Source organism: Prunus mume, linkage group LG5 (genome assembly GCF_029339155.1).
Source record: "Prunus mume cultivar Tortuosa linkage group LG5, ASM2933915v1, whole genome shotgun sequence".
Classification (NCBI taxonomy): domain Eukaryota; kingdom Viridiplantae; phylum Streptophyta; class Magnoliopsida; order Rosales; family Rosaceae; genus Prunus; species Prunus mume.
Window position 1 is genome coordinate 18,525,823 of NC_142702.1, and position 21,078 is coordinate 18,546,900.

At 37.2% G+C, this 21,078-nt stretch overlaps 1 protein-coding gene across 3 annotated transcripts; it reads left to right on the forward strand.

Moving 5' to 3' along the window:
* The first annotated feature begins 1,340 nt into the window (after positions 1-1,340).
* On the forward strand, positions 1,341-20,687 carry LOC103331693 (transcription regulator). 3 transcript variants are annotated; one of them, XM_016794631.2, is made up of 51 exons: positions 1,341-1,639; positions 2,730-3,027; positions 3,159-3,387; positions 3,510-3,849; positions 3,950-4,063; positions 4,162-4,290; positions 4,383-4,574; positions 4,659-4,853; positions 5,033-5,170; positions 5,265-5,387; positions 5,479-5,729; positions 6,213-6,316; positions 6,875-6,969; positions 7,046-7,282; positions 8,058-8,246; positions 8,402-8,486; positions 8,578-8,645; positions 9,505-9,650; positions 9,766-9,874; positions 9,987-10,133; positions 10,255-10,302; positions 10,382-10,510; positions 10,610-10,843; positions 10,957-11,088; positions 11,204-11,289; positions 11,368-11,473; positions 12,554-12,649; positions 12,970-13,122; positions 13,607-13,786; positions 13,880-14,058; positions 14,162-14,297; positions 14,385-14,510; positions 14,684-14,728; positions 14,935-15,012; positions 15,215-15,331; positions 15,925-16,051; positions 16,131-16,231; positions 16,300-16,437; positions 16,538-16,621; positions 16,926-17,072; positions 17,157-17,288; positions 17,391-17,420; positions 17,506-17,652; positions 17,747-17,808; positions 18,246-18,399; positions 18,497-18,688; positions 18,778-18,882; positions 19,086-19,220; positions 19,588-19,821; positions 20,134-20,238; positions 20,333-20,687. In XM_016794631.2, the coding sequence occupies exons 1-51, from the start codon at positions 1,541-1,543 to the stop codon at positions 20,480-20,482; spliced, it is 7,176 nt and encodes a 2,391-aa protein (XP_016650117.2). In that variant the 5' UTR covers positions 1,341-1,540; the 3' UTR covers positions 20,483-20,687. The 3 variants fall into 3 exon arrangements, 2 of the variants coding, with proteins under 2 accessions (XP_016650117.2, XP_008232562.2); XM_008234340.2 differs by having other exon boundaries at positions 1,343-1,639; positions 10,957-11,097; XR_016126692.1 differs by lacking the exons at positions 20,134-20,238; positions 20,333-20,687 and adding an exon at positions 19,325-19,407 and having other exon boundaries at positions 1,343-1,639; positions 10,957-11,097; positions 19,588-19,728.
* The last annotated feature ends 391 nt before the right edge of the window (positions 20,688-21,078 follow it).

A 21,078-nucleotide genomic window follows, 5' to 3' on the forward strand; every position in this document is an offset into this window, starting at 1 on the left:
ATCCATATTGGTGGTGAGATTCAATTTTTTCAATTTTAAAATTAGGTACAAGTTCCTATAATAGTTTCCTTGAATTTTTAATTATTGTATTAATATTTTAATTCATATGGACAATTTTACCCCTAAATTTAATGGCAATATTAACAGGCTTTTATGGTAGGACTGTTTTGATATCAAATGAAGAATTAAGGGACCATTGAAATGAAAAATTTAGTTGGTAGACCAAAATAATACTATAGCAAAAGTTGAAGGCCCATTTCGATTAATAACCCTTTTAAAAAGTCCATATCCTTCTAACGAAATGGGCTTTAACATTTGAAATAACCATTAGAACTGTAAGGATTTCATCCTATCTCACGAGTCTCACTCTACTGTGTATCTCCTTCTCTAGCTTTCGTCCTTCTCTTTCATCTATCTATTCACCCAATCCAATATGAAGGATTATTCAATCAAATAATAAATAGTAAATGGGTTAATTTGAAAATAAATGAATATTACTCTTGTCAGACTTAACCAAATCCTCATTAAATTTTATTTTTCCATTAGAAGGGGCTCGTACATGTTCTGCAATACCCGCCGGTCCGATATAAAATTTGAGATTTTAAAATGTTTGTTTTAATTGAATTGAACCGGACATTTAATATATATATATATATTCTCTTTCCATAACCCTGCAACTGTTTTTCTCTCTCCACAATGTGTTCTGCTATCTCGCAACGTCTTATTAATTCTCGAATTTTGGTCCCCATCTCTCATCTACCTCTCAATATCTCTCATTTGTCAATCTCTTGACTTTGTGTCTCGATCTCCCTTTCGATCTTCTCGATCTTTGGAGTCCAACGTCATTGCTACTCATATTTAGGGATTTCCAGCTGTTGTTGCTCAAATTTGGAGTCAAGCATCGATCTCACTCTTTCCTTCTAAGTCTACTTCTTGTTAAGAATCGACCCAATAACAATGATTTTTCGGTGCACCGACCATTTGGTTCTAGTGAGCAATGATTCATGTTAGTCTAATAACACCTTAAAATTTCGAAAAGAGGAAGACACGTACAAAACACAAATTAGTTTTGAATTAATTTATAACATATAGTTCGGATAGTTATTATTCAATCTATTATGTTAATAAAGACTTTCAATTCGAAATCGATTGGTATAAAATATAGATAACAAATAAATAATTACCGCCACAAATGCCCATCCCTAGATTTATCGAGACCTTTATTTCCCTTATTTGTTTTTCCAACTAACGTGGCACCACTAGGAGGTAAACATTAGTCGAAAAAAAAGAACCCGCAGGTAACCGAGTTGAGTTTCCAGCGGAGAGACCATCGTGTGCGCTACCACTATAATAATACACACTCCAAATTCAGATCAGACGCCACCAACCAAGTCTCAACCTTTCGCTTCTGTCGACGATTCTCGAAATCCCTAAAGTACCCTTGTTTTTCTCCAAAATCTCGCTCCCCTGCACCCTCTGCTTCGCAATCTCTATCTGAACAAACCCTAGCACCCCTTCCAAATCCTTCTCCGTCTACGCGATGCTGAAGTTTTCGCCGACCACCGCAAGCCAGATTCGCTTTCTCCTCCAAAGCCTCAACGATGCCAACTTTGACTCTGTGCTCCTAGAGCTCTCTCAGGTACTCCCGCTCTGTTTTGGTTTTTGTGTTTTATTCATCTTGTTTGTGATAATGTATTGGACGCCTAATTTTCTGTAAATTTCGGAGTTTTGTGGAATTTAGACGAACTCATTCCACTCGATTGCATTTCTGGACTTCAGCTACTAATAGAAGTGAAAAAAAGAAGATAGGATTAAAATTTGGCGGCGTAGTTTAATTTTGGATTGCTCAGTATGGTGCTTGAATGCAGTGTTGAATTTTATCTTCATAGTGTTTGTATGACACAACGCCTGCGTTGTGTTTCTCTGTGTTCAAATTTGAAGAAATGGGCGGATCAAAGGAAATGCTAAATGCGCTAAGATTTGCACAAATTTAGTTTACAATCTGATGGCAGCTGAGTTAGCATGCCATGCTTCTGCTGGCATAAGTCAAACTGACATGGCATTGCCACATAAGCTTCTGTGTCAGTTTGTACCAGAAGAGTTGTACTACCCATTGCAACTCAAAGAGAAGTTTAGCATAAAATTGTGTTCGGTGAGTGGGGTGGCAGGACCATGACGAATTGAATTAGAAGTGGGGAAGGTTAAGTAGGGGGAATAGGTGAAAATTCCAGGTCGTGTTGTGTTTTGTATTTTCTATTTGTAAATATTTTCTGGTGGGATTTACCTGAAATAGTCTCATCCTTATTCATTTCTCCAGCATGCATTGGATGTTGAAATGTTTTCAACTAACAGCTTTAGTATAAGAAATCTGAATATTCTTTGTTTTTTGGTGAAGATATTCATATTTTCAGTTGAGTGAATGGTTGACAATACACACTGGATTAGGAATTACTTGTCATGCATGTGATCTGTTTGCTTTAAATTTTTTTAGTTCAGTCTACAATATCTGTAGCTCTTACACATGGCCCATTGAAGGTTTATGTTTATTTCTATGCTGAGGGCGAAGAATCTTTCCAATCTTGAATTTTTAAATTTTGATATACTTCTGGATAAGAAAATAATTAATGTGGCTGATAACAAGTACCCTGGAATAAGTTTTTTTTATGGAGCTTATCTAATCATGCATCTTACTGGATCTCTTGCTGATGTAGTTTGTGGTTTCATGGCAGTTTACTGAATATGGAATTGAGGGAAGCATTTTGCTGCTCCAGACCTGTCTGGGTCATCTCACTAATTACGGAACAGACTTGAAGAATGTGGCACTGGAACGGGTTCTTTCCTCAGTTTTTAAATATCTTCTTGACAGACCTAATTTCACTACAGTGTTTTGTGAGTCCCTAAGAAATACAGAGATCAATGAAGGAATTCTAGAGAATTTCTCGAATGCATTACACCTGTCTGTATGTGAGAAGATTGCCATTGGTCTTGCGTTGTCAGATTCTGAAAACCCAGATAGCAGGACATGTGGTAAGTTTCAGTTAAAATGATGGTGAACTGTTTGACTGTTGTATTCTTGCTCAAAAAATTTCTTTTGCACTGTTAGTATCTTATAATTTTGCCGTAATTTCAATGTAGAATTTAATACTGTTTGTTTCCAGGCAAGAACTTCTGTATGGCTCAGATCCAGAAGTTGTGTGAAAATCCTGTTGCGATGAATTCTTCTGAGCAAATTCAGAACACTGTTATGTTCCTCCAGCGGTCTGAGGGCCTTTCCAAGCATGTGGATTCCTTTATGCAGATGTTATCTTTATTACAGCTGAAAGATGACAGTTTGTTTGTTCTAACTCCATTGCTTTCAGATGAGCTTCGTGATGCCAATTTTTTGAGGTACGGTAATTTTCTAGTTGTCTTTCTGCTAGAACTACTTGGTATTAGGTTATTTGCCTTTTCTATCTATTTGTCATGCCAAAATATATCCTGTGCTCAATAGCTTTTGCTTTTTGCTGCAGCAATGTGGGTTTGTTCCATGAAAGTGGAGAAAATGATTTTGATGCTATTTTAGCAGAAATGGAGAAGGAAATGAGCATGGGAGATATAATGAAGGAATTAGGTTATGGATGCACAGTTGATTCATCTCAGTGTAAAGAGATTTTATCCCTTTTCTTACCACTCACTGAGTTTACTATCTCAAAAATACTTGGCATGATTGCCTGTACTCACGCTGGTCTCGAGGACAATCAGAATACATTTTCAACCTTCCGGTTGGCGCTTGGTGACAGCACTTTGTCTGATATGCCTATGTTGAACACCTGGAATATTGATGTCCTTGTAGATACAATCAAGCAACTTGTGAGTTACTTGTAATCTTCTTCCATTGTTTGTTTGAGTTGTGACTTAGTGAAGGAAAGTGCATCCGTTTTCTTTTCCTAATTTTGTTTGCTGATTACAGGCTCCCGGCACCAACTGGATACGGGTTATGGAAAATTTGGATCATGAGGGATTTTACATTCCTAATCAGGAGGCTTTCTCTTTTTTCATGTCTGTATATCAGCATGTGTGTCAGGTAGGTTTTGTATTCTTGCAGTTTTTTAGATTACTATTGTGCAAATTGTGATGTTTTAGTCTATATTAATCTGTGGTCTCCGGACTTGAGCTGTACAGGAGCCCTTTCCCCTCCATGTCATCTGTGGGTCTGTCTGGAAGAATACCGAGGGTCAGCTATCCTTTCTTAGACATGCTGTATCAGCACCACCTGAAGTGTTTACCTTTGCTCATTCTGTTAGGCAGCTGGTACAATCTTATATTCATCCTGCTTATACATGTTCCCTGTTCCCTCATGTTATATTTGTTTGACCATTCTGAGTTACCTATCATCTTTTCAGGCCTATATTGATGCTGTGCATGGCCATAAGCTTCAACTTGGACATGCAAATCATGCTTGGTTGTGTCTTGACGTTTTGGATGTACTGTGTCTACTAGCTGAGAGGGGTCATGCTCTTGCAGTTCGATCGATGCTTGAGTATCCGCTTAAACACTGTCCTGAAGTCCTGCTTCTTGGGATGGCACATATAAATGTACCTCTCTAAAATTGATGTTTTAAAACACTAGATTCTCATAGTACTTTCTTTTGGTTGATAAATTTACACGTGCCATTGCAGACTGCATACAACCTGCTGCAATATGAAGTGTCTTTTACTGTTTTCCCCATGATAATAAAAAATTCCATGGGCAGTGGCATGATCAACCACCTCTGGCATATTAACATCTCGCTGGTGCTGCGGGGATTCGTTGATGCTCACAATAGTGATCCAGATAGCATGGCTAGAATATTGGATATCTGTGAAGAGCTAAAGGTAAGTTTGGGGTGTACTTATGAATGATCTTCTGACCAGTGTCCGTTGCCCTTGTTGCTGTATATTTGAGAATCAAGATAGTGTGTGTTGTGTCAGTCAGTTTTTTTTTTTTTTGGGGGTTTGTATTAATGTTTCTGGAATTTCCATTTATTTCTCGTATGTTCTTCTTTGTTTTGTAGATTCTGTCATCTGTCTTAGAGATGATTCCTTCCCCTTTTAGTATCAGACTGGCGGCTCTTGCTTCCAGAAAAGAGTTTATAGACCTTGAGAAGTGGTTGAGTAATAATTTGAATACATATAAAGATACTTTCTTTGAGGTAATGTAACTTTCGTCTCTGTCCCCTGCTACAAATTTAGGTAGCAATAATATCATGCATATCACTGGCTTATACGAATAATGCAAAATTTCAGGAGTGCGTCAAGTTCTTGAAGGAGATTCAATTTGGTGGATCACAGGATTTTTCCACCAGACCTTTCCAACATTCTGGTGCTGTGTCAAATCTTTATGTGGACACTGCTGCTACATTCTCGAAGGTTCGACAACTTGGCATGCAATTTTGTTTTCTATGATGTAGAGCTTCATCATCTATCATACAGAATTTCATCATCTGAATGTTGATTTTAGGTTCTTAAAGCTCATGTTGGCTTGATTACCTCTAGCCAACTTACTGAGGAGATGGAAAGATTGTCTGTAACAATTATGGATTCTAATCCAAGGCTGCAGAATGGTGGCACCACAGAGTCATCAACTGATGGATATGCAGATGATATTGAAGCGGAAGCAAACTCTTACTTCCATCAAATGTTTTCTGGTCAGTTGACAATTGATTCAATGGTCCAAATGCTTGCCCGATTCAAGGAATCTTCTGTAAAAAGGTATGTCTGTTGAGCTTTTGAATCAGGATACTTTAATATTATTTCCTCAATCTTCTCTCATCTTTTCAAAAGCCTACTATTGCCTACTTTTATCTTGTTCAATTGCAGGCCATAGATCTTGTGATAGTACAATAGGTGAAGTACACATGATACTAGATTTTCGTTGGTCAAAGTTAGGATTGACTTTTAAAAGAATCTAATTATGCATCTTTGAGTTAGTACAGTTTGTATCATGTCTTGCTTTTCCCCAGCCCCACCTCACGCATGAGAACCCAAATTGCTTTTTGATAGTTTCATTCTCTTATGTGCCACATGTATGTAATATCGATGTGATATTGTTTTGGCACTTCTTACTCTTCTATTGGTTTAATTATAGTAGAAGGGAAGGTCCGTACTAAAATCTGCTGAAGCTTCTTACTTTCACATTATACTATTTTTAAAATTGAGAGTTAATTAACAATTCTTTGCTGCATGAATTGACAGGGAACAGTCAATTTTTGAGTGTATGATTGCTAATCTGTTTGAAGAGTACAGATTCTTTCCCAAGTATCCTGAAAGACAGCTCAAAATTGCTGCAGTTCTCTTTGGTGAGTGTTTTTAATGACTCCTCAGTCCGAATTGTATTTCTAGATTAGCCCTAAAACTTTAATTTGTCTAAAGACTGTAAAGAGTAATGTACAACAGAGTTCAGTATAACACATTTTGGTTGAGCTGAGGGATTGTTTTTTTAAGTGGGCAGGGGAGCCACATATTTGGTATCTGTTAGGAGGTAGTATGAGAAACAGTTAAGAATAAACTTTTTTGGTATCCACTATTTTCTAATTATGTGGTCAACTTGATGGTCATTATTTGACATGTCGAGAGCGTGCATTTGTTAATGAATAAACCAGATGTGATTCTTGTCCTTTTTAAAGTTTTCTTTTGTGCATGTGTAGAAGAACTCATAAGATTTGACTTAGTTGCGATATATATAATTATGATTCTTTCCCATTGTCTGTGCCCTTAGCTTTTCTATGAAAACGTTTTGAAATGGATTCCTTCTGTAGTGTGATAGAAATTTTTTTTTTCCTTTTAAATATATGGTTTAGTATGCCCTAATTTGTTTTAGGATGCCTGTTTCAATTTTATTGTATGCAATGTTTCAGGTTCTGTCATCAAGCACCAGCTTGTAACTCATCTGACTCTTGGGATTGCTCTGCGTGGTGTTTTAGATGCATTACGCAAGCCTGCGGATTCAAAAGTTCGTAATATTTCTCATTAACTTCTCTCGTTAGTTTTCCATATCATGATATTGCTGATGATCTTTCTACATGCAGATGTTTGTGTTTGGAACTAAGGCTTTGGAGCAGTTTGTGGATCGTCTGATTGAGTGGCCGCAGTATTGCAATCACATTCTTCAAATATCACATCTGCGTAGTACTCATTCAGAGCTCGTGGCTTTCATTGAACAGGCTCTTGCTAGGATTTCATCGGGCCATTCAGACTCAGATGGAAGCAACCATGCTTCTGCTCATCACCATGGTCCTAGTCAAGCTTCCTCAGGAAATGTGGAGGTCAGTGGTGTACTTGGATTTGTGATGTGTCATTGTTCAAAATTTTTATCAAAATACTTAGAAAAGGATGCATTGCAAAGCAGTTTATAACCTTTTTTTGCAATTGAGAAAAAAAGTATACATTTTCCTTCTACTCTTGAAATTTACCAGTATGAGAACCAAATGTCTTTTACACATCCAGGTTCTCAGTTGTGTAATTTTTCAATCATTGCATACAGCAGTGAAGAATTTGTGATGTTTAAGTATAAAATGACTACCATTAGGCTATAGATTTCTCGCTGTGTCCTTTTTTTTTTTTTTCTTTCTTCATTTTCTTTTACACATCTATTCTAGAATTCGGGTTTTCACCATAATCCTTCTCCCATGTCCAAAATGTTCCAGTGGACATCACTGAAATATTAATTTCTTTAACTACAACAAATGGAATCACATATCTGATCGGTCCACATTTTAATGGTATTGGATGCAATTTTCCAGAGCTATGTAATGCCCTTTGATGTTTACACCAGAAGAACTTTGTTCCAAGGCTCATCGGATGTAAAATCATGCTGGAAGTTTTGGATATATTTACAGCACCAAATTGTCTCTTACTCTCTTAGGATTATGTGTCAGATGCCCTTTTTTTGTTCTTTTTAAATCTTTTGTTATGAAATTATTAATTTCATACATTTAGGATACATGTATTGAATTTAACTATGCCTTGTTATTTCAATTTATTTGAGCGAGCTGAGCTATTGTTGCCCACTTATGCTTATATGCTGAGTCATTAATGCAGTTAAATGGTTCGAGCATCTTACATACTGGGCAGCAACTATCATCTCCTCTCCAGCTTCAACAGAGACATGAAAGCTCTCTTGATGACCGTCAAAAGGCCTCAACTTCATCCAATGACATAAAGCCACTTTTATCTTCTGCTGTGCAACCTTCGGTTATTCCTTTAGGCGATGCTCCTAGTATTCAAAAGGCATACCAGCTTGCATTTTTTAAAAAGGGGTTTTTGTTTTTAATGTTTTTTTTGGGGGTGGGAAGTGGGGTGTGTGGTGGTGTCTGGGACTAGATTCTATCAGCTCCTTGTATCATTAAATTTTGATTCCCCCTCATTTTCTTATAAAATTGCAGTCACAAAGTGCAGTCAGTGCTCCGGCAATGTTGTCTTCTTCTTCCCCTGGTTTTGTTCGTCCTTCACGAGGAGTTACTTCTACAAGTAATTTTCAACTTCTTTCCCAAGTCATTATTTCATCCCTACATAATTAAGTTCCTGGTGAATGTTACAATAATGTGCAATACAAATGCAGGGTTTGGCTCTGCTTTGAACATCGAAACATTAGTTGCTGCTGCTGAGAAAAGAGAAACTCCCATTGAGGTATTGTGTTCCATCTTACAGGCCTTGTATTCATGCAAGATGCTGTGAGTTAGTGTGTGTTGATATATTATACATACTATCACATGCCTGGTGTAGACATGTACATTACAGTCAGGTTTCTAAAACTTATGTGGGGGCCCAACTCCGCCTTACCTATTCTTAGTGGTCTTAGCTGCTGTAGCCGCTTCTGTTTCACAACCTTATCGTCATATTTGATTGACATTAATACTCCTTGTTCAGTGATGTTCTATATTTCAATAAGTGTTTTTGACATAAGTATGCATCAGATCAGATTGTTCTTATATGAGGGTCCAGACTGTGATGGCATTTGTTTTTTCTACTGCAAATATGACATCTTAATGTTGTCATTAGTCTTCTTTTTCTCTTTGCCCTGTTTGAATTTTTTTACAGAAAATTAGCTCTTATGGACTAATTAGCCAATGTATCCGATTTCTGGGTTCAAATTTTAATTACCTCTTGGTTAAGGGCTTTAACTCTATATAATAGTGAGGGTGATGCTTGTGGTATGTTTTTGAGTATATGTGATTTGCTAATCTACACATTAATGAAGAAGTACCTAAGATGGCTACTTTATATACTTCTCCATTTTTGTTGTTTACTGAATTGATTTGGGATGCTGCTGGAACAGGGAGCAAAAGAGTCGAGTTTCTCTGTTTTTATGTATCTCTCTTATTCTGTGTTTTTAAAGTCTCAGCCTTGTATGTTTTTGAAAAAATCGTAATTTTCTGAAGTTGATAATATGTTAGAACTTTGAAGTTTCTGGGCAAAGTATTCAGCTTGTCCGTGTCATGTGTTCTTCTGAGATTAATGCTTACATGTTCCCAATTCTCTTTTACAGGCTCCAGCATCAGAGGTTCAGGACAAGATATCATTTATAATTAATAATATTTCAGTTGCTAATGTTGAAGCTAAGTCAAAGGAGTTTACAGAAGTAATGAAAGATCAATACCATCCTTGGTTTGCACAGTATATGGTTATGAAAAGGTTAGGCACTTTTTGGAAATGAGATATGCATGGATAAATTTGTTTGTATTTTGATTGTCTCATTTCCCTTTGTTATTGTCCTAACATGTGGTGCACCCACCCAACCTCTTGGCAGGGCAAGCATTGAGCCAAATTTTCACGACTTGTACCTGAAATTTCTGGACAAAGTTAATTCTAAGGGTTTGAATAAGGAGATTGTTCAAGCTACTTATGAGAACTGCAAGGTTTGTGTCTTTTCTATTTTTCTTCTGGTCAGATGCACAGTTTGCTGTCTTACATGTACGTTATTTGTGCATTTGATATGATTATACATTTAATGCCTGTGCATTGTCTCAGGTTCTTCTTGGATCAGAGCTTATAAAATCAAGCTCAGAAGAGCGCTCATTGTTAAAAAATTTAGGGAGCTGGCTTGGGAAGCTTACAATTGGAAGGAATCAAGTCTTAAGGGCTCGTGAAATAGATCCCAAGTCTTTGATTATAGAGGTATGAGTTTGATCAATGTTGTTCTTCTTGATTTGGTTATTCTTAGTGGTATAGACTTATGCTACCTATTAAGTGGTTACCTTTTGGTTTTTTCTAATCTATCCCTCCCCCACCCCTACAGGCATATGAGAAAGGGTTGATGATTGCAGTTATACCCTTTACTTCAAAGGTATAGTTGTGCTTGTTTTGCTTTCTTTTTTTCCTCATGGAAGGGGCATAAAGATCTTATGCTCTTTTACTTGCTGCAGATTCTGGAGCCATGCCAAAGTAGCCTGGCATACCAACCACCAAATCCCTGGACAATGGGTATTCTTGGATTACTTGCTGAGATCTATTCAATGCCAAACTTAAAGATGAACCTGAAGTTTGACATAGAGGTACACATATGTTTTCATTTGGTTATCTATTGAAGCTTGCCTTCCATAATATCGTTATAGAATTTCTAGTGTATCTTCCTTATTATTTTGAAATTTCAGGTTCTATTCAAGAATCTTGGCGTGGATTTGAAGGAGATAACACCAAGTTCTCTTCTCAAGGATCGCAACAGAGAACTTGAAGGGAATCCTGATTTCTCTAACAAAGATGTTGGAGCATCCCAACCACAGATGGTTGCTGAAGTGAAATCTGGAATCATATCTCCACTAAATCAAGTTGATCTACCACTTGATGTTGCGCCATCTTCTGGGAGCCATACACATCTATTACCTCAGGTTTGTCACAACATTTTCTTGAGAATTGAGATCTTGTTGGGTGATAGCACTTGTAACATATTTTCTTTTTACATTGTTTTTTACCTTGACAATTTAATGTATTTCCTATTTAGTATGGCACTCCTCTTCATCTTCCACCTGGTACCTTTAACGAGGATGAGAAGCTTGCTGCTTTAGGGTTGTCTGATCAGATTCCTTCTGCTCAAGGACTGTTACAAGCTACTCCGTCACAATCACAGTTTTCTGTGAGTCAGGTGCAGTTCAATGTTTTCATTCTTTCTAGTAGGGATGTTTGCCTTCTTCTTGTTAGTGCTTTTGTCCTCTGATCCTCTACTTGGCTTGGCCTCTGGCCATTTGCAGCTTCCCACTCAAATACCTAATATCGGAACTCACGTAATCATTAACCAGAAGCTAACTGGCTTGGGATTGCAACTGCATTTTCAGAGGTTCTATGATAGTCCTTTCTTACAGTGTACCTTGACCAGCACTTTGGTAGAATTACTCATTTTTAAAATATATTGCAGAGTGGTTCCAATCGCAATGGACAGAGCTATCAAAGAGATAGTATCTGGTATTGTTCAGCGCAGTGTTTCTATAGCTACCCAGACCACTAAAGAGCTTGTTTTAAAGGTTAGTTAACTGAATACTTCTTGTCACTGTTGACTATTATTTTAATAAATTTGCTATTTTATCTTTCAGGCTGTTTCCTGGTTAAATCTTGTCATCTTTGCATAATGTCTTATTTCATGTCCATCTTGTCACTATGGCTCTTTGATGACTCGAACTTCATCTTCTTGTCCCCCCATTGTTTCTACTTTAGCTTCTACAAAACATTCCTTCAATCAATCCTTGTTTTGCCACTCTCCCATTGATATCCATGTTACAGTAGCACTTTATATTTTGTATATGCTCATTCTTGAGGGCCAACTGTATTCTTATGTAAAGCGTTGTGGGCCTTGTTCAGTTATGTCAGAATTTCAGAAGCATTTCTGCACTTTGGTCTTTGCATTGGGACTCATTATGCATTTCCATTTCTAATCTTGAATTGGCTTGTTGGTGGCAATTTAAAAGAATGTGTGGTTGCTACTTCAATTCTATGTACTATTGTTCTGAAGCAATATTTTGATATTGTACTGTTCCTCTTGCTTTTGTTTGTATAAATGGGGTTGGAGTCAGTGCAATCCAGAGTCGGCGTTGATGTCCATTCATGGCTCTGATATGTACGTGCATCCTACATGCCTGAATAAAAGATTTATAGGTGTTTTTTTTAATCTAAATAATGAGGGAATAATGTTACAAGAAAAACTAGTGCTCCTGTATGACTTTCTGTTTTTGTATTGCTGTTTAATATTAATCACATTTCCAAGGTTAAAATTTCAACAGACTAACCATTCTAGGAAAGCCTCTCTTACCACTCTCTTCTGATGCTAAATTTGGGGCACTGAACTGCGAGAACATTTGCACTGTAAAAGATTGTTTCGTGGGTTGGATGTCAAAAATAAGTGTCTTTGATGTAGATCTGTTTCCACTGTTCTACCCTGCTCTGTTATCGTTCCTTACACTGTTTCTATGGGTTGTGATTGGGAAGTATATTGCTGTAGTGCCGATTCTTGGAAATGTTTAGTTTGGCTGCTAACTAAATATTTTTCCAAAACAGTATTCTGTCTAGTAATTTATCCTAATTCTCTTTCCAATTCCTTGTGTTGGTAGGATTATGCCATGGAATCAGATGAGACGAGAATATTTAATGCAGCTCACTTGATGGTTGCGAGTTTGGCAGGAAGTCTAGCTCATGTGACATGCAAGGTATTTCCTCTTACAATAAATTTCTTGGGATTGTTTTGGGAAAATTTGTGTTGTGAATGCGACCTATTATTTTAACACATGTACAATTATTAGCACAGTATGCTGGTTTAAGGGTTCATCATTCAGGGTATACATATGCGTGTCAATATTTGGGTAGATTTGTAACACCACATTGGAATGCCATGCATTGTCTGATACAAATAACAATTTCTACTCCCAACTACTATTCATTGTTGCAAATTTATTGGGGTGCCTTTTCTTGGTGTGAGGACTTATTTTATTTCCCTGTGTTCATCTTCGGTTTGTGTTTCTGGAAGCAGGAACCTTTGCGCAGTTCAATATCAACTCAGCTCAGGAATTCCCTTCAGGGATTAAATATTGCCAGTGATCTTCTAGAACATGCTGTACAACTTGTTACTAATGATAATCTGGATCTTGGCTGTGCAGTTATTGAACAGGCTGCGACTGATAAGGTTTGGCTTGATGAATACACACGCACACACATAATATCTATATATGTATATGTTTTTGAAAGTTACTGTTATTGTTTGTTTACATCAGTTCTTTTTGTGATGATTTACCATGGTGGCAAAATGTGAAACAACTAAAGAAAGCTTTTGTATTGTTCATATTAGGAAGAATGTGCAAAGAATGGTCTTTTGATGTTAGTGTTACCATTGGCAGGTTAATGTCAATATTTGAGAATTTTTCTGTCTATCAGAAAAAATTTCACTACACATTTGTTTATGCTAGGATGTAACTTAAAGCAAAAATACTTCTGGGTCAATTGGAAGGGAAGTGAAATATGTTTTAGAATTATATGCTGACAGAAGTTTGCTTTGTAAGATTGAAATTTGAATTTAGATAATGATCTGTAATTAATCAAAATGATCCACATGTAGAGATAACATGGATATTCAATTATGCTGTTGTTCACTTGTGTTTAACTGCTTGCAGGCCATACAAACAATTGACGGGGAAATAGCTCAACAGCTCTCATTAAGAAGGAAGAGAGATGGTGTTGGTGCAACCTTTTTTGATACTAACATCTATACTCAAGGTTCCATGGGCGTTGTGCCAGAGGCCCTTCGCCCTAAACCCGGCCATTTGTCCCTTTCTCAACAGCGAGTTTATGAGGTAATGCGCTACTTTTTGGTACTGATACGGTCTGGTGATGAGATGAATGTCAAGCAATTTGATTTCTTCTTACACTCCCCCTTTATTATACAGGACTTTGTTCGGCTTCCCTGGCAGAACCAGTCTAGCCAGAACTCGCATGTTCTTCCTGCTGGTACTCCAGCATCAGGACAACTTAACACAGGCTACTCAGCAGGCCCTGGAAGCAAATTTGATGCAGTTTCTCGTCCACTGGATGAGGGCATTGAACCCAATTCAGCTCTGCATCTTAGGTTTCTTTTATATTTTTTGTTTCTAGTTTTTAAGTTATGTAGTTCATGTACTTCTTGAAGTATTAGGTGCTTGAATGTTTGTAATTTTGGTGTAATGTTTCAGTGCTTCCTCTATTCATGTCGGGGTGGGTGATGGTGTTTCCCAGCAGAGTTCTGAAAATGATTCTGTCATTGGTTCATTTCCTTCTGCTGCCTCTGCCCCAGAGCTACAATCAGTAGAGTCGTCTGATGCTGTAAAGGTTGAAAAAACTTTTTACATGATATTATAATGCTCAAGTTACTTTTTGCAATAAAAAACTTTGTTCTTACTTACATTTTGGGGCTAGGAATCTGGAGTTTCTTCACAGCCACTACCTTCACCTGCTGTAACTGAGCGTCTTGGAAGTAACATTTCAGAACCTTCTCTCAACACGAGGGATGCATTGGATAAATACCAGATTGTGGCACAAAAGGTTGGAAATAACCTTTGTAGCTTGTCCTTTCTTTCTGATGTTTGTCTCATCTTTATTTATATAACGAATGAGTTCTTGATATATCCTTCATCGATATATATATTTTTTTTGTTTACTTTTTATTTTTAGTGTTTATGAGTTAATGAAAACATAATCCTCTGTATTGTTTTCAGTTGGAAGCTCTGGTAACTAGTGATGCTAGAGATATAGAAATTCAGGTACTGTATCTGTTCATCTTTATGGTATCTTCTTCCTCCAAATTGTATCTTGAGAGGTATTATCCATATATACGTGCATCAAAACTAGTTGGTATAGAATAAACCTTGAAAGTGTTTTCCCTTTTGTAGTCATACATGCATAAGTACGTACACTATGACGTGTACATTTTACACGATATGAATGTTCTCTGGTATGTCTTATCCAGGGAGTCATTGGTGAAGTTCCTGAGATTATACTCAGGTGTGTTAGTCGAGATGAGGCTGCCTTGGCTGTGGCTCAAAAGGTTAGTGCTATCCTTTGTGAGAAGCTTTTGTGTTATTTGTTCCCTTTAATAGTTAATCATTACAGCTAACTTGAATGCTTATGGAGTTTCTCTGTTGATGTGAAGCAACTGGTTTGATTATCCCTGGACAGAAATTTATGTTTCTGGTAAATATTTTTCCAATGATTTTAATGCTTCGAGTTTGTTTTTAATCTTGAAACAGGTTTTCAAGGGTTTATACGAGAATGCATCCAACCATATTCATGTCGGTGCTCATCTTGCAATCCTGACTGCCATTCGTGATGTTTGCAAGCTTGTTGTTAAGGAGCTCACTAGTTGGGTATGCACTATTGTACTTGTATTATGAGATAGATAGTTTTGTCTGGAAAGCCTCTATGTTTTCCTTTGAACATAATTATTTCTTGATTTGGATCATATTTGGGTTACCTAATTTTCGTACAACTTTTTTGCCCTTGATGATCCTGAAATTTCGGCTTTTCTTGGTGAGCATAACTTTATAAATTTCTAATTATTTTCCTTACTATGGTTCTTGTGGTTTTTCTCCAGTCCTTTTTGGGGTTGTTTGGCCTTTTTGTTTTGTTTTGCCTCAAGTCTTTTTCCTTCGTCGGCTTGTTGCCTGTTTGGAGGCAGTTGTTTCCTTTGCTTTTGGTTTATGTGGGTTTGTTTGGGCGTAGTGGATCCCCTATGCACGTCTTGTTTCTTTTCAGTTTCTTTTTAATAATATCGTTTCTTTTATAAAAAAAATATTATTTTCCTTACTATTGTCTGTACTTAGGATTTTATTATTATGATCTTGTCAATTCTATTCATAGCAGTTACACTTAGATAATAGTACGATCTAGATATATTAATAGTACTTCTATTCGTGCCACATTTTCCCATTCTAATATATTGGTTTGCTACTTCTTGCAGGTTATTTATTCCGAGGAGGAGCGGAAGTTTAACAAAGATATTACTGTTGGCCTTATTCACAGTGAATTGCTAAACCTTGCAGAGTACAATGTTCATATGGCCAAACTTATTGACGGTGGCAGGAATAGTATGTAAAATGGCTGTTTTGTTTACAATATTAATACTGCTGCAGTTGATGTAACTTACTGATATCTTAAAATCTGCAGAGCCTGCAACTGAGTTTTCCATTTCCCTTCTCCAAACTTTGGTGATTGAAGAATCTAAAGTTATATCAGAACTTCATAATCTTGTTGATGCTTTGGCTAAGGTTTGTGTAAAAAAATTGCGCTTTGTGTTTTACATTAGTACAGTTTGTTTACTGATTCTGATACACAGCTTGCTGCAAAGCCTGGATCTCCTGAGTCACTACAGCAGCTGGTTGAAATGGTGAAGAATCCTGCTTCTAATGTGGCTGCTCCATCTGCTATTAATGTTGGAAAGGAGGACAAGGCCAGACAATCTAGAGATAAAAAGGTCAGTGGGGATGTCTTTAGTATTTCGGCCTACCCTATGTGTATTTTCTTCTGACTCGATTATAATAATATTTTTTTTTTTGGCTGATTGGCTGAAACAGGCACCTGTTCACTCTCCTGTGAACAGGGAAGACTTTAGTAATGTGGAGTCTGTGGAACCTGATCCTGCTGGTTTCCGTGAGCAGGTACCATGATACATTCTTTATAACCCTGAACTGCACATTGTTAGATGTTGAGGATATTCAACAGACCTATTATTTGCTGTGAATATTTGAACTAAAGAAAATTTATAAGGATGTAACTGGGACATGACTTGGTTGCTTGGTACATAAGGGTGGGAGGAGTATTGTTGTTTTGAATTTAGGTGGATAAATGGGTACCATCCTTGATTTTGTATTTAGAGCACAAATACAAATGTCTATAGATGAAAGAGTGGTACGTGTAAAGTTGTTCTCTGATGTGTTTTCAACTTCTTTGAATATGCTGTAGGTGTCAATGCTGTTCGCTGAGTGGTACCGGATTTGTGAACTTCCTGGTGCAAATGACGCAGCTTGTGCCCATTTCATCTTACAGTTGCATCAAAATGGTCTGCTGAAGGGGGATGAAATGACAGAGCGGTTTTTCCGCGTCCTCACAGTGAGTTTTCAATTTCTAGAATGGTATGTCATAGAATGATACAAGGAGTTACCAAGCATGTGTTTTTTTTTTACTCATCTGCAGGAGCTTTCTGTTGCACATTGTGTGTCTTCTGAGGTGATGAATCCAGGCACATTGCAAACACCACAACAAGTGCAGAGTCTCTCCTTCCTTGCCATTGATATCTATGCTAAACTTGTCTTCTCAATTTTGAAGGTAATTATTCCGTCGTAATTTTATTTTATGCTCCTAATGATTCATGTACAAAGTTTTTATTTTTTATTTTATGAAACTTACATGTCTTGTTTGATTGAGCAGGGATCGAATAAACTATTTCTCTTGACTAAGGTGAGCACAAGGAGATTTTGAGTTTGTTGAATCTTCTTTTTATTGCTTATCCAATAATGCTTTTGCATGATTTGGCCCTTGGCAGATTTTAACAGTCACAGTGAGATTCATTCAAAAGGATGCAGAGGAAAAGAAAGCATCTTTCAATCCAAGACCATATTTTAGATTGTTTGTTAACTGGCTGCTGGACCTTGGTTCTCTGGATCCTGTGGTTGATGGTGCTAACTTTCAGGTCTGGATCAAGTGGATTGCTGCTAGGGTCTTTTGCCTTTGTTTTGTCATTATTGTTTATGCTGACTCACTAATGTTGGTTGTCTATGTTGCAGATCTTGTCAGCATTTGCAAATGCATTTAATGCTTTGCAGCCTGTTAAAGTTCCTACATTCAGGTTAGCATCCTGGTTATATTCATTTACTCTTTTGTCAATGGTAGGAAATGAAATGTCAGTTCTTAAGATAAGGAAATGGTCGCTTATATGGTTGAGTTTGTATATTATTAGGTTTCCAGCTCTGTGATTATGAATTTGTAGGTGGATGATATTGTAGGGATTTTATTTAACTACGGATTGGGTTGGAGTTGATTTTGCACTGGCCCCTATAATTACTCCTTTTGTCTCTTCCTTTCCCACTTTTTCTTCTTATCCCTTCTCTATTTCTCTCTCTGTTCTGTTCTCAATTGGTTGTGCATCATTGCCATTCATGATTGGAAAGATTATCATTCAATCTTGGTGTACAAAAGTTAGATATGATATTTTTGTTAGAATAAATTGTGATATTTTATTCCTTGGAACTTTGTGCGTTCCTATACTGAGAAATATTTTATCAGCTTTGCATGGCTCGAGTTGGTGAGTCATAGGAGTTTTATGCCAAAAATGCTCGCTGGGAATGGCCAGAAGGGCTGGCCCCTTATCCAACGTTTGCTGGTACACTTGTTTCAATTCATGGAGCCATTTTTGAGGAACGCTGAACTAGGAGTTCCGGTCAGCCCTTTTTTCCTGCTGGGCTTCATTGTTTGTTGCAGTGTTGCTTAAATTGCTTTCTGTCTCACATCATTTTCTCGTATTATTATCCATGTAGGTTCATTTCCTGTATAAAGGCACACTTAGGGTGCTGCTAGTTCTACTTCATGATTTCCCAGAATTTCTCTGTGATTATCACTTTACCTTCTGTGATGTTATTCCTCCAAGCTGCATTCAAATGCGAAATATTATTCTCAGTGCATTTCCCCGTAATATGAGGCTGCCGGATCCATCTACTCCAAACTTAAAGGTTGCCGACGATCCTGCATATTTACTCTGTAACATTTATGATTATGAAAACTAATCTGGTGGGGACTGGTTGTTCTTGTATATATGCAGATTGATTTGCTTGCTGAAATCAGTCAGTCTCCACGTATTCTTTCCGAGGTTGATGCAACTCTAAAATTGAAGCAGATGAAAACCGATGTGGATGAGTATCTCAAGGTATGCACAATTTTCAACTTGTAGACTGAATACTGTTTTATTGCTCATGTGCTAATTAGGTTTTACATACAGGTGGACTGATACGTCTTTTGTGTGGACATTTTGACCTTCCCCATTTAGCGTCCCCTTTCTACAGCTTTCTCTATTCTGCTTTTCTTATTTCAAATTTTTATTAAGATTAAATGTTGTTTGAAAATTTGCAGACAAGGCAACAAGGTTCTTCATTTCTGACTGAACTGAAGCAAAAATTGCTACTTCCATCAAACGATGTTGCCTTAGCTGGTACTCGTTACAACGTACCCCTCATCAACTCCCTTGTGCTTTATGTTGGGATGCAGGTACCTGTTCTTATGCTAATATTATGCCTCTACATGTCATTTGTCTCTAAGGTGACATATGCTACAAGTTCCAACTGTTCTAATACTTGTTTGTTCAAGATCAGTGTTCTTGTTTTGCAATATTGGAACCTACATAGAATCCATTGCTTTCCATAAGTGCCCACTTCAAAAAGTTCACAACTTGTTTGTAAGATTTTCTTGATTTCCACGTTCAAGTGAACTCTTACTGTTATGCTTTGTTGAAGAAGAGGCATTAAGGAATTTTTAAATCCGAATTCTAAAGATCTTTCTGACTCAGTATTTGGAGAGGGTCTTGACTTGAGTAGAGAGTGGATGGTCCAGTGCTTATTTTGGTTTAATTTTACAGGCTATCCAACAGCTTCAGTCTAGAACACCTCATGCACAGTCTACCCAAAGTGTTCCATTCGCTGTCTATTTGGTGGGTGCTGCTTTGGATATTTTCCAGACTCTGATAGTGGACCTAGATACTGAAGGGCGCTACCTTTTCCTAAATGCGATTGCAAACCAACTGCGCTATCCAAACACTCATACCCATTACTTTTCGTTCATTGTTCTTTACTTGTTTGCCGAATCAAACCAGGTGAGACAAGTTAGATGTTTGCTTTTGTTTATGATATTCGAAGCACTTTGTTTTGGGGCTTATATCACAAGTCTTGGATGTGGAAGCATTGTGATCAATTTGTTAAACATGCAGACTGCCATATATAACATACAAGTTAAATGCGCACATTGCGATATGTAGCATATTTATGGGCGGGTAGATCCTTAATGTAGGGTTTAATTCTTACCAGATAATCTTTGATAATGGCCACAGAACCCCAATGCATGTTTCTAGATTGCTTATGATTCGGCTGCAAACATCTTCTAACTGCGGACATTTTTTGTGCTTCAGCATGAAATTATCCAGGAGCAAATCACAAGAGTACTGTTGGAACGTCTGATTGTTAATCGGCCGCATCCATGGGGTCTTCTGATTACCTTCATTGAGCTTATCAAGGTAAATGTCCGTCCCTTTGAAAAAGAAAATAGAAAGAAGCTTAAATTTTTCAAGCTGCAGATTTGTTCTAAATCGTTATGTTGTATTATTTCAGAACCCTAGATACCAGTTCTGGAACCGAGCTTTCATACGGTGTGCGCCAGAGATTGAAAAACTCTTTGAATCTGTCTCAAGATCTTGCGGCGGTCCAAAACCTGTGGATGAAAGCATGGTCTCAGGTTGGGTATCGGAGAGTGCACACTGATCAAGAGCAATTCCTCAGAGTTTGTGAATCATTTCCAAATTGCACAGATTGTTTTGCATGGCCAAACGATATGATTTATACTATAACCATCAGCAAGCTGCATGTACTTGTAATTATTGTATTGTAGTTGATCTGTTGTAATTAGATAGATACCTACATTGTAAATTTTTTTCTTAATGCAGTTATTTCACTTTCTTTTTCTCAACTTGGTGCCTTCGTTAATTGGTTGCTCGACGGACCTGCATGTTGAAAATGACCCCAAAACTCCGGGGTGTAAAATGTCGTTAACCCTGAAAGTTATATGAAAACTCGTTATTAGCAAAAGATAATTAGGCTCCTGCTTTTGGTTTAAAAAAAAACTCTTTTTTGCCTAAAGAGAAAGGGAAGTTTCATTTTTAATCTAGATCTTTGAAAGAAAACGTGCTTTACCTGGAAAGTTACCAATATTTCTCTTCTTTTTTTAATATTTAAATTTTGGGGTAAATACAGTTTAGCATCGATTATGCGTGTCCCTCTTTTATGGCACACAGGATAAAAGAGAAAAAGAGAACTAATTAACTGTTCTCAGTAAAACGGGGTTATTGCAGTTGGTTTTT

What these genes read in the sequence shown, in the direction of transcription:
- LOC103331693 (XM_008234340.2), top strand. Translation starts at nt 1,541, where the DNA reads ATGCTGAAGTTTTCGCCGACCACCGCAAGCCAGATTCGCTTTCTCCTC. An exon ending in CCAAGTCTTTGATTATAGAG is followed by an intron (nt 10,134 to 10,254) that starts GTATGAGTTTGA and finishes CCACCCCTACAG; the next exon opens with GCATATGAGAAAGGGTTGAT. An exon ending in CCTTGGCTGTGGCTCAAAAG is followed by an intron (nt 15,013 to 15,214) that starts GTTAGTGCTATC and finishes ATCTTGAAACAG; the next exon opens with GTTTTCAAGGGTTTATACGA.